This window comes from Mercenaria mercenaria, chromosome 11 (assembly GCF_021730395.1).
Source record: "Mercenaria mercenaria strain notata chromosome 11, MADL_Memer_1, whole genome shotgun sequence".
Classification (NCBI taxonomy): Eukaryota; Metazoa; Mollusca; class Bivalvia; order Venerida; family Veneridae; genus Mercenaria; species Mercenaria mercenaria.
Genome location: NC_069371.1, coordinates 69,515,071 through 69,527,205, shown reverse-complemented (window position 1 = coordinate 69,527,205; position 12,135 = coordinate 69,515,071). Strand labels below are relative to the sequence as shown.

General features: G+C 36.0%; 1 protein-coding gene across 2 annotated transcripts; it reads left to right on the top strand.

Moving 5' to 3' along the window:
• The first annotated feature begins 352 nt into the window (after window positions 1-352).
• Window positions 353-11,910, top strand: LOC128546648 (homologous-pairing protein 2 homolog). 2 transcript variants are annotated; one of them, XM_053517667.1, is made up of 9 exons: window positions 353-437; window positions 2,461-2,555; window positions 3,036-3,140; window positions 4,120-4,216; window positions 6,635-6,705; window positions 7,707-7,781; window positions 8,398-8,451; window positions 10,581-10,640; window positions 11,760-11,910. In XM_053517667.1, the coding sequence occupies exons 1-9, from the start codon at window positions 413-415 to the stop codon at window positions 11,814-11,816; spliced, it is 639 nt and encodes a 212-aa protein (XP_053373642.1). In that variant the 5' UTR covers window positions 353-412; the 3' UTR covers window positions 11,817-11,910. The 2 variants fall into 2 exon arrangements, with proteins under 2 accessions (XP_053373642.1, XP_053373643.1); XM_053517668.1 differs by having other exon boundaries at window positions 3,036-3,144; window positions 4,124-4,216.
• The last annotated feature ends 225 nt before the right edge of the window (window positions 11,911-12,135 follow it).

Here is a 12,135-nt window from a genome sequence, read left to right as displayed (position 1 = left end):
TGACCAATTTGCTTTATCAAATAGTAAAATGTTTTGCTTAAATTTTAGATTTATTTTTGCTGATGATAAAATGTCAACAAATAGGATGCAATGGTCACTAAAACCATATTTGCCCATATAATTTCAGAATCAGACTTCAATTCTATTGGAGAGGAACTTTTTTACTTTTTAGATACCAAAATAAAAGCACCAGCTCCTGTTCAACCCTTTCTATCATTTCTATAAACATCATAATCAGGAGGGAAAACTTTTTACACTCTCCAATTTGCGTGTCATTGCACGAGCCTCGCGTATTTTACTTTGTATACACGGTACAGTACGACCCCTAGACAGAGTTTATTATTTCTACATAGTTGCTTCCCTTGAACTCCCGCTATTTTTGATTTAGTAAACAAATACAAATTACGAAAAAATGAGTAAATCTAAAGATGCTCAAGGTAAATTCATTAAGACAGTCATAAGAAAAAGATAGGATAATATTTATTTCAACTTATTTTAAAGTATAAATACAGTCAAGATTCGGGTTTCACACGTTGAGGCATTTTTTTTTTAACTTAGGCAGTGAACAGGTGAACGGGAAGAAAATGCCGCTGATATTATATCCTACCCTTAGGTATAATAATATGAAATTAGGTGCTACCTAAAAGGCAGAGCTCCATTGAAAAATCTCCAGTGCCCCGTAAAAATTAAAGGAGTGGTGTTTTTGCAGTGGCTGCAAATAAAATGAAATATCTGGAATAAATTTATGGACAGTGGCCAGTGCTCCAGCTAGCTATTTATAGCAGGGCACGTCGCCCGTTCCGAAATTCGTTCCACCCTTTTGCCCCGCCAGGCACCCTGCCAGTTTTACAAGCATTCATGAACGTTCTTTTTAGCCAACCTTCCCTTTTTTGCCTCAGTGGCACAGACACTTGGGGGTCAGAACCAAACTGCCCCTGCCAACCTTCAGCCAATATTTTCGCCTTTAAATCAAACTGAGCACATGTTTTGATCATAAAACAACTTCTGTTACCATTTCAATATGTTTAAAAAATCTCTCATATACTATCAGTGCTCACAAAAACTAAAGATAACTTACTTCGCAATGTAAACACGATTTTCTTGTCCAACTAGGAGAATAGATCCCAGCTTGATGTTGCGCAGTCAGATTTACTATACAGAGCCGGGACACAGACGATATCATTAGCATTTAAAATAAAAATACTTGCTAAGAAAGTCAACTACTGCCATGGACGAGGTAGTACAGACGCTGGTTCTCAGCCATCTGAAACGTTTCTTTTGGGCAGGGCTGCAGGTTCGCTCCGCGCTTTGGGCATTCCTTTTTTTCTTCTTTTTTTAATATAATATTTTAATTTCTTTTTAAGAATATATTCTCAAGATAAAAAAAAAGAAAAAAGATCGCCCATAGCACGGTGCGAACCCGCGGCCCTGCCCAAAAATAAGCTCACAGAACCAGCGTCTGTACTCTCTTGGCCATTGCGGCAGTTGACGTCCGGAGCGAGTATTTTCATTTTAACCACTAACGAACTTGTCTGTGTCCCGGCTCTGTAGTAAATTTGACTGCGCAACATCAAGCTGGGATCTATTCTCCTATTCCTTGGACAAGCTATTTTGTGTTGAAAACGCTCGGAGTAAGTTGTCTTGTGTTTTTTTTGAGCATTGATAGAGTATGGGAATTTTTCAAACATGTTGAAATGGTAACAGAAGTCGTTGGATGATCGAGACATGTGCTCAGTTTGTTTAAAAAAACGAAAATATATTGACTGAGGGTTGTCATGGGCGGCCTGGGAGGGGGAGGGGTGCTGACCCCCAAGTGTCTGTGCTCAGTGGTTATGATAAACTGCTTTATTGGCCCCTTTTTATGGAGTGATACACGCCGGCGGCATTGACTTAATTAGCAAACAATTACGTGCTGTAATTGTGCCCGAGGCAGACCGTGACATTTTAGAGTTTTTGAAATCGAAAGTAGATTGCCGTCAGCTGTGTAATATTGTTAATTTTGATAAGCCTCCAGATTAACTAGAAAAATGCAGAAATCTGATACCAGTCACGGACATTTCTTTGAAATTATCCTCGGGGTGCCCAAGAGCCGTCCCTTTAATGATTTCCAGCAAAAATGCATTTAAATTCTATAACACTTAAGGGGAAAAAATTCACAATTTTGAGAAAAACTACACTAATTTTCATGATTTGTCTGGTACTAGACCCATTTGCGATTTGAAAAAAAAATCACTACCTTGGGGTAGGAAATACATGTACAGTTGCTTTTCCTCTTTGGTTTGGTGCCAGTGGGCTGATAATCAGACCTGTAGACCAAGAGTTACCCGATCTATAGCCAAACGGTATACTGGGCTGTTTAGAGGCCTGGTGCGGTAATCAGTAGATGAATACTGAAAATAGTATTTGCTAAATGTGTTAAACATTATTGTAACAGTCAGTTTTCTCGTTTCTTGTATTCAGCTGGTGTTGCAGTACTTGACTATTTGAACAAGCAGAATCGACCATACAGTGCTATAGATATCTGCAATAACCTACATAAGGAGTTTGGTAAAACAGTTGAGTATATTCTGAAATATCACAGGTTGAGTTCTTACTCTGATGTATGTACAGGTAAGATGCAAGTTGTACTTAAAGGACAATTTTTGAATTAATTTTGTAACAAGGATATTAACATCTTTGATAAAAAATAAATAAGGAATTAGTTGCTATAGAATCATTACAAATTTTAGTCTTTTATTTGTCCGTGTAGTTCTAAATTTAGAAATTAAGCCATCTGTTGTTGAAGTGGTTTTGTCTTTGCAGTCCATGCAGGCTGATCTTGGTCTGCACTGTTCCCTATTCAGTCTGTAAATTTTCAGTTAACACACCTTCAAGTAATAAATGGTATTGCCCAAATTAAATGATAGACCAGGCCATTTTAAAAATTTAGCAGGGTAAACTAAAGGCTGATACAGGTGGCTGCTAAGAAAGGCTCATCTGTAACAAGGATTGAATTAGTACTGATGCAATATCATGATTACTAAATACCATTTCAGGCAATAGTGAAGGCATGTGAGAGTCTGGCAGAATCTGGCAAGATCAAGGAGAAGGTGTATGGAAAACAGAAAGTCTATGTGGCTGACCAGTCACAGTTTCCAGAGGTGTGTTTAGGCATGTCTAGTTTATTCTATAGGAATGGCTTATCAGTTAAAAGGCATAGTATTGGACCAGTAACTTTGTACTTTATTGTTTTAACCTTTAGCCTGCTGGTGGCAGGAGGTTTTGCCTTTGCAGCCAGTGCAGACCATGATCAGCCTGCACATCCATGCAGGCTGATCATGGTCTGCACTGTTTGCTAATCAGTCAGTAAATTTTCTGTGAAACATCCCTTTGAATAATAAGTGATGCTGCCCAAAGTGATACTGCCCAAATTGAACCATAGAAATTAAGCAGGATAAGGTATTGGTAGTAGACCCATATTGACAATTAGCATTTTATGTATGCTTACACATTCTCTGTTTAGAGTATTGGCAGTCTGTGGTTTGTTGTGGAAAATCAATTTTCAGTTTATGGCTGAAGCATGCCAAAATAGCATCCAAGAGAATATGTTATAATGCTGAAATGTTGATTGTCATAACAAGTAGGTTACTATGCAGGATATATGTCAATATCCAGGTATTCAGGGCCTGATATTGATAGAACTTGATTTATGAGGAGTAAAAACACAAATTAATAAAATAATTAGAACTTACCGTACTTGCCGAGAAATTGTCTGATACATGTATATACAGGAAAATAAATAAAAAATATAAACACTGGAAATAGGTGGTGATCATGATAGCTGTAAACATTGAAATTTGTAACTTTAATGCGCTTGTAAGAAAGTATTTTTTCATATCTGTATCTTGGAAATAAAACAATGATAGCAGTAATAAGCAGTACATGCACAACTATACTGCCTTTCAGAAAGTATTTTCTCATATATCTGTATCTAGGAAATAAAACAATGATAGCAGTAATAAGCAGTACATGCACTACTATACTGCCTTTCAGAAAGTATTTTCTCATATATCTGTATCTAGGAAATAAAACAATGATAGCAGTAATAAGCAGTACATGCACTACTATACTGCCTTTCAGGTAGATGATTCAGAGATCCGATCCATGGACAGTACTATAACAGAACTTACCCAAAAGTTGCAGACAAATCTAGAGGAAGTTAGGAGACTGGAGTCTGGTACGCAGGGTGTTAAAAAGCTTGTGTGTTAAAAAGCTGACAGTTTGTTTGTTTTGGGTTTAATGCCATTTTTCAACAGTATTTCAGTTATGTAATGGCGGGCAGTTAACCTAACCAACTTGTTCCTGGATTCTGTACCGGTACAAACCTGTTCTCCGCAAGTAACTGCCAACTTCCCCACATGAATCAGAGGTGGAGGACTAATGATTTCAGACACAATGTCATTTATCAAATAGTCATGGAGAACAAACGCCCCGCCCGAGGATCAAAAAGCTGACAGTCTTTTAGGGAAGTGCAGTAGAACCAGTCATTATGCATAGGCAAGAATTTATTGTCTTCACTGTTTCCCATCAGTCAGTAAATTTATAGTGAAAATCCCTTTGAATAGTAAATGGTACAGTCCAGATTGAATGATGGACCAGTCCATTTTAGAAATTTAGCAATCTTAAGGTTAAGTGTATTTTTGATGAAAAGCAGTAGAAATATTTTATTAGTGACTTGCCACAACTGGTCTATACTACCTGTTCCTTGGTATCGTTAATTTAAGTTATCATGAATCTGAATGTAGACCTTTTGCAGGAATGCTTCTTTTTGACGGTTGATATAGTAAGCAGAAAAGCTCTGGTTCCCGGCTGATTTAGGATGAACACCACCAGAAACAACTACAGGATGATATTTGCAAAAAAAAAAAAAAAAAATGAAATTCACACTAAGAAAAACAACTTGCTATTTCTTATTCCTATTTTTATTAGCTCACATGTCACAAAGTGACAGTGTGAGCTTTTGTGATCGCGCAGCGTCCGTCGTCCGTCCGTGCGTGCGTCCGTCCGTGCGTGCGTGCGTCCGTCCGTGCGTCCGTCCGTCCGTGCGTCCGTGCGTCCATGCGTAAACTTTTGCTTGTGACCTCTCTAGAGGTCACATTTTTCATGGGATCTTTATGAAAGTTGGTCAGAATGTTCATCTTGAATATATCTAGGTCAAGTTTGAAACTGGGTCATGTGCGGTCAAAAACTAGGTCAGCAGGTCTAAAAATAGAAAAACCTTGTGACCTCTCTAGAGGCCATATTTTTCATAAGATCTTCATGAAAATTGGTCAGAATGTTTACCTTGATGATATCTAGGTCAAGTTCTAAACTGGGTCATGTGCTATCAAAAACTAGGTCAGTAGGTCAAGTAATAGAAAAACCTTGTGACCTCTCTAGAGGCTATATTTTTCATGGGATCTGTATGAAAGTTGGTCTGAATGTTCATCTTGATGATATCTAGGTCAAGTTCGAAACTGGGTCAGCTGCGGTCAAAAACTAGGTCATTAGGTCTAAAAATAGAAAAACCTTGTGACCTCTCTAGAGGTCATACTTTTGAATGGATCTTCATGAAAATTGGTCAGAATGTTCACCTTGATGATATCTAGGTCAAGTTTGAAACTGGGTCACGTGCCTTCAAAAAACTAGGTCAGTAGGTCAAATAATAAAAAAACCTTGTGACCTCTCTAGAGGCCATATTTTTCATGGGATCTGTTTGAAGGTTGGTCTGAATGTTCATCTTGATGATATCTAGGCAAAGTTCGAAACTGGGTCAACTGTGATTAAAAACTAGGTCAGTAGGTCTAAAAATAGAAAAACCTTGTGACCTCTCTAGAGGCCATATTTTTCACAAGATCTTCATGAAAATTGGTCTGAATTTTCACCTTGATGATATCTAGGTCAAGTTCGAAACTGGGTCATGTGCCTTCAAAAACTTGGTCAGTAGGTCAAATAATAGAAAAACCTTGTGACCTCTCTAGAGGCCATATTTTTCATTGGATCTGTATGAAAGTTGGTCTGAATGTTCATCTTGATGATATCTAGGTCAAATTTGAAACTGGGTCAGCTGCGGTCAAAAACTAGGTCATTAGGTCTAAAAATAGAAAAACCTTGTGACCTGTCTAGAGGCCATACTTTTGAATGGATCTTCATGAAAATTGGTCAGAATGTTCACCTTGATGATATCTAGGTCAGGTTAGAAACTGGGTCACGTGCCATCAATAACTAGGTCAGTAGGTCAAATAATGAAGAAACCTTGTGACCTCTCTGGAGGCCATATTTTTCATGGGATCTGTATGAAGGTTGGTCTGAATGTTCATCTTTATGATATCTAGGTCAGGTTCAAAACTGGGTCACATGAGCTCAAAAACTAGGTCACTATGTCAAATAATAGAAAAAAAACGACCTCATACTCAGTTCAAAACTGGGTCATGTTGGGACAGGTGAGCGATTCAGGACCATCATGGTCCTCTTGTTAAAGTTAAATATTGATAAAATCACTTGTTAAGACTTTCTGTTACAAAGAAAAACAGCATGATTTTATAGGTATGTGTAAAGGATGTCAAAATGAAATACTTCTGCTTACTGGAAGATTCTTATTTTCTTGCCTGTCTAGAGTTAAAGATGCTGAACAGTTGCTTGTCAACAGAAGAAGCACAGAGACAGTTAACTGAAGCTACCTCACAGGTAACCATGACAAATTGTTTTAATGTACATTGATATTTAATACAATACTGATGTGATATACTTGAGCTTTTGTTGCATAGATCCATGTATCTGAGGCTGTTATCAATGAAATCATGGACAATGTTGCCAGTTAAAAGCCATTTTGGTGAAGCAATGATATATTATGCTAGCAATAATACAGGTGTCCTTTTGCTTCAACTTAATTGCCATTGACATATCTTGCCAAACTTCAATAGAAATGCAAGCCTATTGAATTATTATTACCTTCCTTTGTTTATCTCAGTTGGGCAACCAAGATAGAATTCCAAAGCTTCACACTGTTATAAAACATCACTTTTGTTTCAGGTTGTTGAAATATCCCAGTGTTTATCAGATGCGTATATAAAACTCGAAATTATATTGAAATTAAAAGAAATAGTCTACCTTAGAGTTTTAAATAATTTTAAATAAAAGGGAAGTAATTACAAAATTTAATGAAAAGTAATATAACACACATTTCCATTAGGATCCAATTCTATGTACATGTACTTTGTCTTTTTTGATCCTTAAATAGACCTTTGACAGAATGTATTAAGACTGAAAAATGATATAATATGTTTCTCAAATGTGACTGACCAACTTTAACATAGAAATCTTGTGAAAGTTTTGTATGTTAGTATGTTTCTGAATAACTACTTGACCAAATATTTTCAGATTGTCCATACATCATAAGCACCATGAAATGACATTATGTGGCAATTTTCATAAATCTGGATAACATGTTGATAAAATTATGCCACTTTTTCAGCTTAGAAGATTTTTTGGTGGAAGACCTTCAAATGTTTGGAGGCACTTTCATTAGACAGCTGTTGTTAACTTTTAAATCTTAGTTCAAGTTTTGACTCCGCTCGAATGTTGACCTTTGAACTGCATATCTGAATTTCAAATGACAATCTATGCAAATCTGTATATAACCTTACTCGGTGTTATTTGAAGTGTTTCATGAATGGTATATGTTGCAGTGTGCCCACAATAAGAGTAAACTGAAACAGCTGAAAGAAGGTGGAAATGTTGTGTCTCCTGAGGAGAAAGAAAAGGTAATTCACTTAAAAATGTTACTTGAGAACTCATTATAATCATTTATATTTTTAGATGATATATAAGTTTGAGATTTATTCCTTTAATATATGTGTAGTTTCTTTAAGTCTGGTTGTTACATTCTCACAAAATCTGCAAGATGATGATACCACCTTTGTTCTGTTTGTTTATATGTCCCAAACATCTTGTGTTTCAAACTGCATTAAAGGTTTTAGTATAAACTTTCAATTGGTTCAAAATAGTACTGAAGGATACTGGTGATATGTGGATGTGCATCAGGAAAGTAATTTTTAAGGAGGACAAAATACCCTGATCACTTTTCACAGATACTATTCTCTGGTTCAAAGGTTCCATTTGGAGGTCAAAAGTTTTAGTGTCTCCAATCTTATACTACTGACATTTGACTTGCATTTAGCAGTTTTGAAGTTTGTTCATAAAAATGTATGTTTGAGTTCTTGAAACATTGTAAGACCCTATAAACTATTTAAACATTATTGAATTTAATTTTCATATTTTCCAAGTCTATAACAGATGATGGCCTTGGCATGGTTGCTCTTTAGTTCTTTTGTTTTGCTTCATTTTTCTTGAGATCTTCTTTTCTTATATATGTTGCAGGTTTATGGAGATAGAAAAAAGTTTGTTCAGGCTTGGAGGAAAAGAAAGAGAATGGTATTTTTTTCACCTTTTGGAATTAAAGTTATTGGCTCATTTGCATTTGTCTATAGTCAGGGCTCATATTTTGATATGAAAATGTGTTTTAGGGTGTATTTAAATCATGTACTAAATTATCAAAGCTGTATTTCCTCAGTTGAAGTCTTTGCTAAACGTCTTGTCTGCGTACCTCAAATTTGCATTTAATGGCGGGACCTAAGGGAAATAATGTGCATTGCATCATGCTGCTTCCAACTTCCCCTGACATTTAAACATGCTTCGGGAGTGCAGTTGAAATGAAATGTAGCATTTCTTGTAAAATACTTAAATTTAACTGTTGTAACTTCGCTGTGTTGTTGAAAATCAAGCGTCCATTTCATTGTTAACAGATAAGCAAGGTTAAAGACCGAAATAAAGCGTTTACGGGACTGTCCGGTTTGGTGGTCGTCTGGATTTGGTGGTCGCCAGCCAGTATGAACCTACCTTCCTGTAACTTGGTCACTAGGCCTGATCAAAGGAGTTTTGTTAACACCCTAGAGACCACATTTTTAGCTCGACTATACGAAGTATAAGGAGAGCTATCCTACTCGCCCCGGCGTCGGCGTCTTTCCGCGTCCCCACCTTGGTTAAAGTTTTGGTGCACTTTCTCTTTTTTCAACTTATCTCTGTAATTACTTGATGGATTTGATTCAAACTTGAAATACTTATTCCTCATCATCATCCACATCATCTGACATAAGGGCCATAACTCTGGCACCAATATTTCATGAATTATCCCCCCTTTTCACTTAGACTTTCAGGTTAAAGTTTTGATGCACTTTCACTCTATCTCTGTTATTACTGAATGGATTTGATTCAAACTTAAAATAATTGTTCAACATCATCACCCACATCATATGACACAAGGTGCATAACTCTGGCACCATTTTTTCATGAATTATTCCCCCTTTTTACTTAGATTTTCAGGTTAAAGTTTTGGTGCACTTTCACTCTACCTCTGTTATAACTGAATGGATTTGATTCAAACTTAAAATAGTTGTTCAGCATCATCACCCACATCATATGACACAAGATGCATAACTCTGGCACAATTTTTCATGAATTATTCCCCTTTTTACTTAGAATTTCAGATTAAAGTTTTATGCACTTTCACTCTATCTCTGTTATTACTGAATGGATCTGATTCAAACTTAAACAATTGTTCAACATCATTACCCTTATCATATGACACAAGGTGCATAACTCTGGGACCAATTTTTCATGAATTATTTCCCCTTTTTACTTAGAATTTTAGGTTAAAGTTTTGATGCACTTTCACTCTGTCTCTGTTATTACTGAATGGATTTGATTCAAACTTAAAATAGTTGTTCAACATCATCACCCACACCATATGACGCAAGGTGCATAACTCTGGCTCCAATTTTTCATTAATTATTCCCCCTTTTTACTTAGAATTTTAGGTTAAAGTTTTGTTGCACTTTCACTCTGTCTCTGTTATTACTGAATGGATTTGATTCAAACTTAAAATAGTTGTTCAACACCATCACCCACACTATATGACACAAGCTGCATAACTCTGGCACCAATATTTAATGATTTATGCCCCTTTTTGCTTAGGATATACTTATATAGTGTTTTGATACATTTTATCTTTACCTCTCTTATTACTTTAAGTTGATATTTTTGACATAGACTCAGGCTATTGTGCAATATCTTCATCCACAATTGGAGTCATTAAACACTCCAGTGACAGCTCTAGTTTCCTCAGATGTGCCCAGTTTCACTATCCAGCATCGAAATAGTCAAGCGCGCTTTCTCCTGTGACAGCTCTTGTTAGTTTGAAACTCATGAAAATGGTCAGAATGTTTGTCTTGATGACGTCTAGGTCAAGTTAGAATCCTGGTCATATGGGGTCAAAAACTAGGTCACCCAATCAAATCAAAGGAACTAGATGTCGACACATGCCTAAAACCAATGCTACTTGTGACACCAGAATGACTGTTTCAGAGACGAGTTAAGAAGAAAAATAGCCTTATGCAGTTTGAAACAAAATTGTATTTGTATATGGTTTATATTACGATGTCACTAATTCTTCATTCTTTAAATTTTATCACATTTATTATTTGCTTTTCACATGTTTTTTCCAGACAAATGATGTATTGAATGCCATACTAGAAGGATATCCAAAACCAAAGAAACAGCTTTATGTAAGTCTGCAGTTGCATTCTATTTAAACAGAATTTATTAAAATCAGTGTTTGATGTGTTGTCCCTCTTCCTCTTCCTGGTCTTTATTATTGATTAAATAGAATTTAGTCCACTTGTTCTGCCAAATTTCGCTAGATATTCAGTAGATAGTTACTGTTTGAAGCTGGGTGGTTTTCAAGCTATGAGAAACATAGATGAGAGAAGTCTTGTCTTTTTCAGAAGCTGAACAAAACTAGATCTATTTCTTACTGGAACTGTAAGCTGTTGCACAGTTTTACTTGTTTTCATTGCGAAATCTTAATTTTGTGGACATCGCCCGCCCGCTTAGCTCAGTAGGTAGAGCATTGGTGGGGCGTATGTTCTCCTGACTATTTGATAAACGACATTGCTTCTGAAATCATTAGTCCCCCACCTCTGATTCATGTGGGGAAGTTGGCAGTTACTTGCGGAGAACAGGTTTGTACTGGTACAGAATACAGGAACACTGGTTAGGTTAAGTGCCTGCCGTTACATGACTGAAATACTGTTGAAAAACGACGTTAAACCCAAAACAAACAAACAAATTGTGGACATGGAATTCCATTGTTTTTTTGTACAAAATGACTATTTCATGAGAATCTGAATTTTTAGCCTGTAGCATTCTTCAGCAATTGATACTGCTTTTGCGATCCTTGAAGACTCATCTTGGTCTGCACTGTTAGCTTTTCAGTTTGTAAATTTTCTTTGAACTCCCCTTCGAATAATAAATGATCCTGTCCAAATTGAATGACAGACCAGTTCATTTTAGAAATTTAGCAGAGTAAAGGTTAAAGATTGAAAGAACATGACTTCAATTTGTATGTTCAAATTTTATTTCATATATTGAAACAACTGCGAAATCTGTGATAATTTTTTTCCCTTCCCTTTTTAAGAATAATTAAAATCAGTTATATGTTACACCCAGTAATTTGATAGTACCTCTTTACAGCTGAGGCAGTTGTGATAAAAGTGCCTAGCCCAAGGACATACAAAAATTAAAGTGAACATTAATCGACCTGGGGGTCTATCACTCTTGACCTTTATGTCCACTTAAACATGACATTCAAAAGTATGTACATGCATTGTTTTCTACTTTAACAGGAAGACATAGGGATAGAGACAGATGAAGATTATGATGTCAAGCCACCAGATTTATGAATTGATTGTTGATTTCTTGTAACTGTTAAATTTTATTTGTTTAAAGATTGTTTTATCAGGGACTTTGTGAATATGATTAAATATTTAAATACAATTTTTTCCCATTCGTTGTATTTTATTGTAAGCCAAAAAATGTACAGACACATTTTGCTGTAATCTGAAGCTAAGTTTGTTGTTTTGGCCAAAACGTTGATTTTGCAAGGATATAAATGTGTGGAGTTTTACCGTTAGAGATAAAATAACTGGAAATTTTACTGATTAATCAGAATTTCATTTCATGGGAAATCCTTGAAAATTAGTCCCCATGAATAACAATGAT

Excerpts from the sequence above, each read along its gene's own strand:
- LOC128546648 (XM_053517667.1), top strand. The coding sequence starts at position 413 with ATGAGTAAATCTAAAGATGCTCAAG. Across the intron at positions 6,706-7,706 it reads TAACTGAAGCTACCTCACAG|TGTGCCCACAATAAGAGTAA; the intron begins GTAACCATGACA and ends TATATGTTGCAG. Across the intron at positions 8,452-10,580 it reads GGAGGAAAAGAAAGAGAATG|ACAAATGATGTATTGAATGC; the intron begins GTATTTTTTTCA and ends TGTTTTTTCCAG.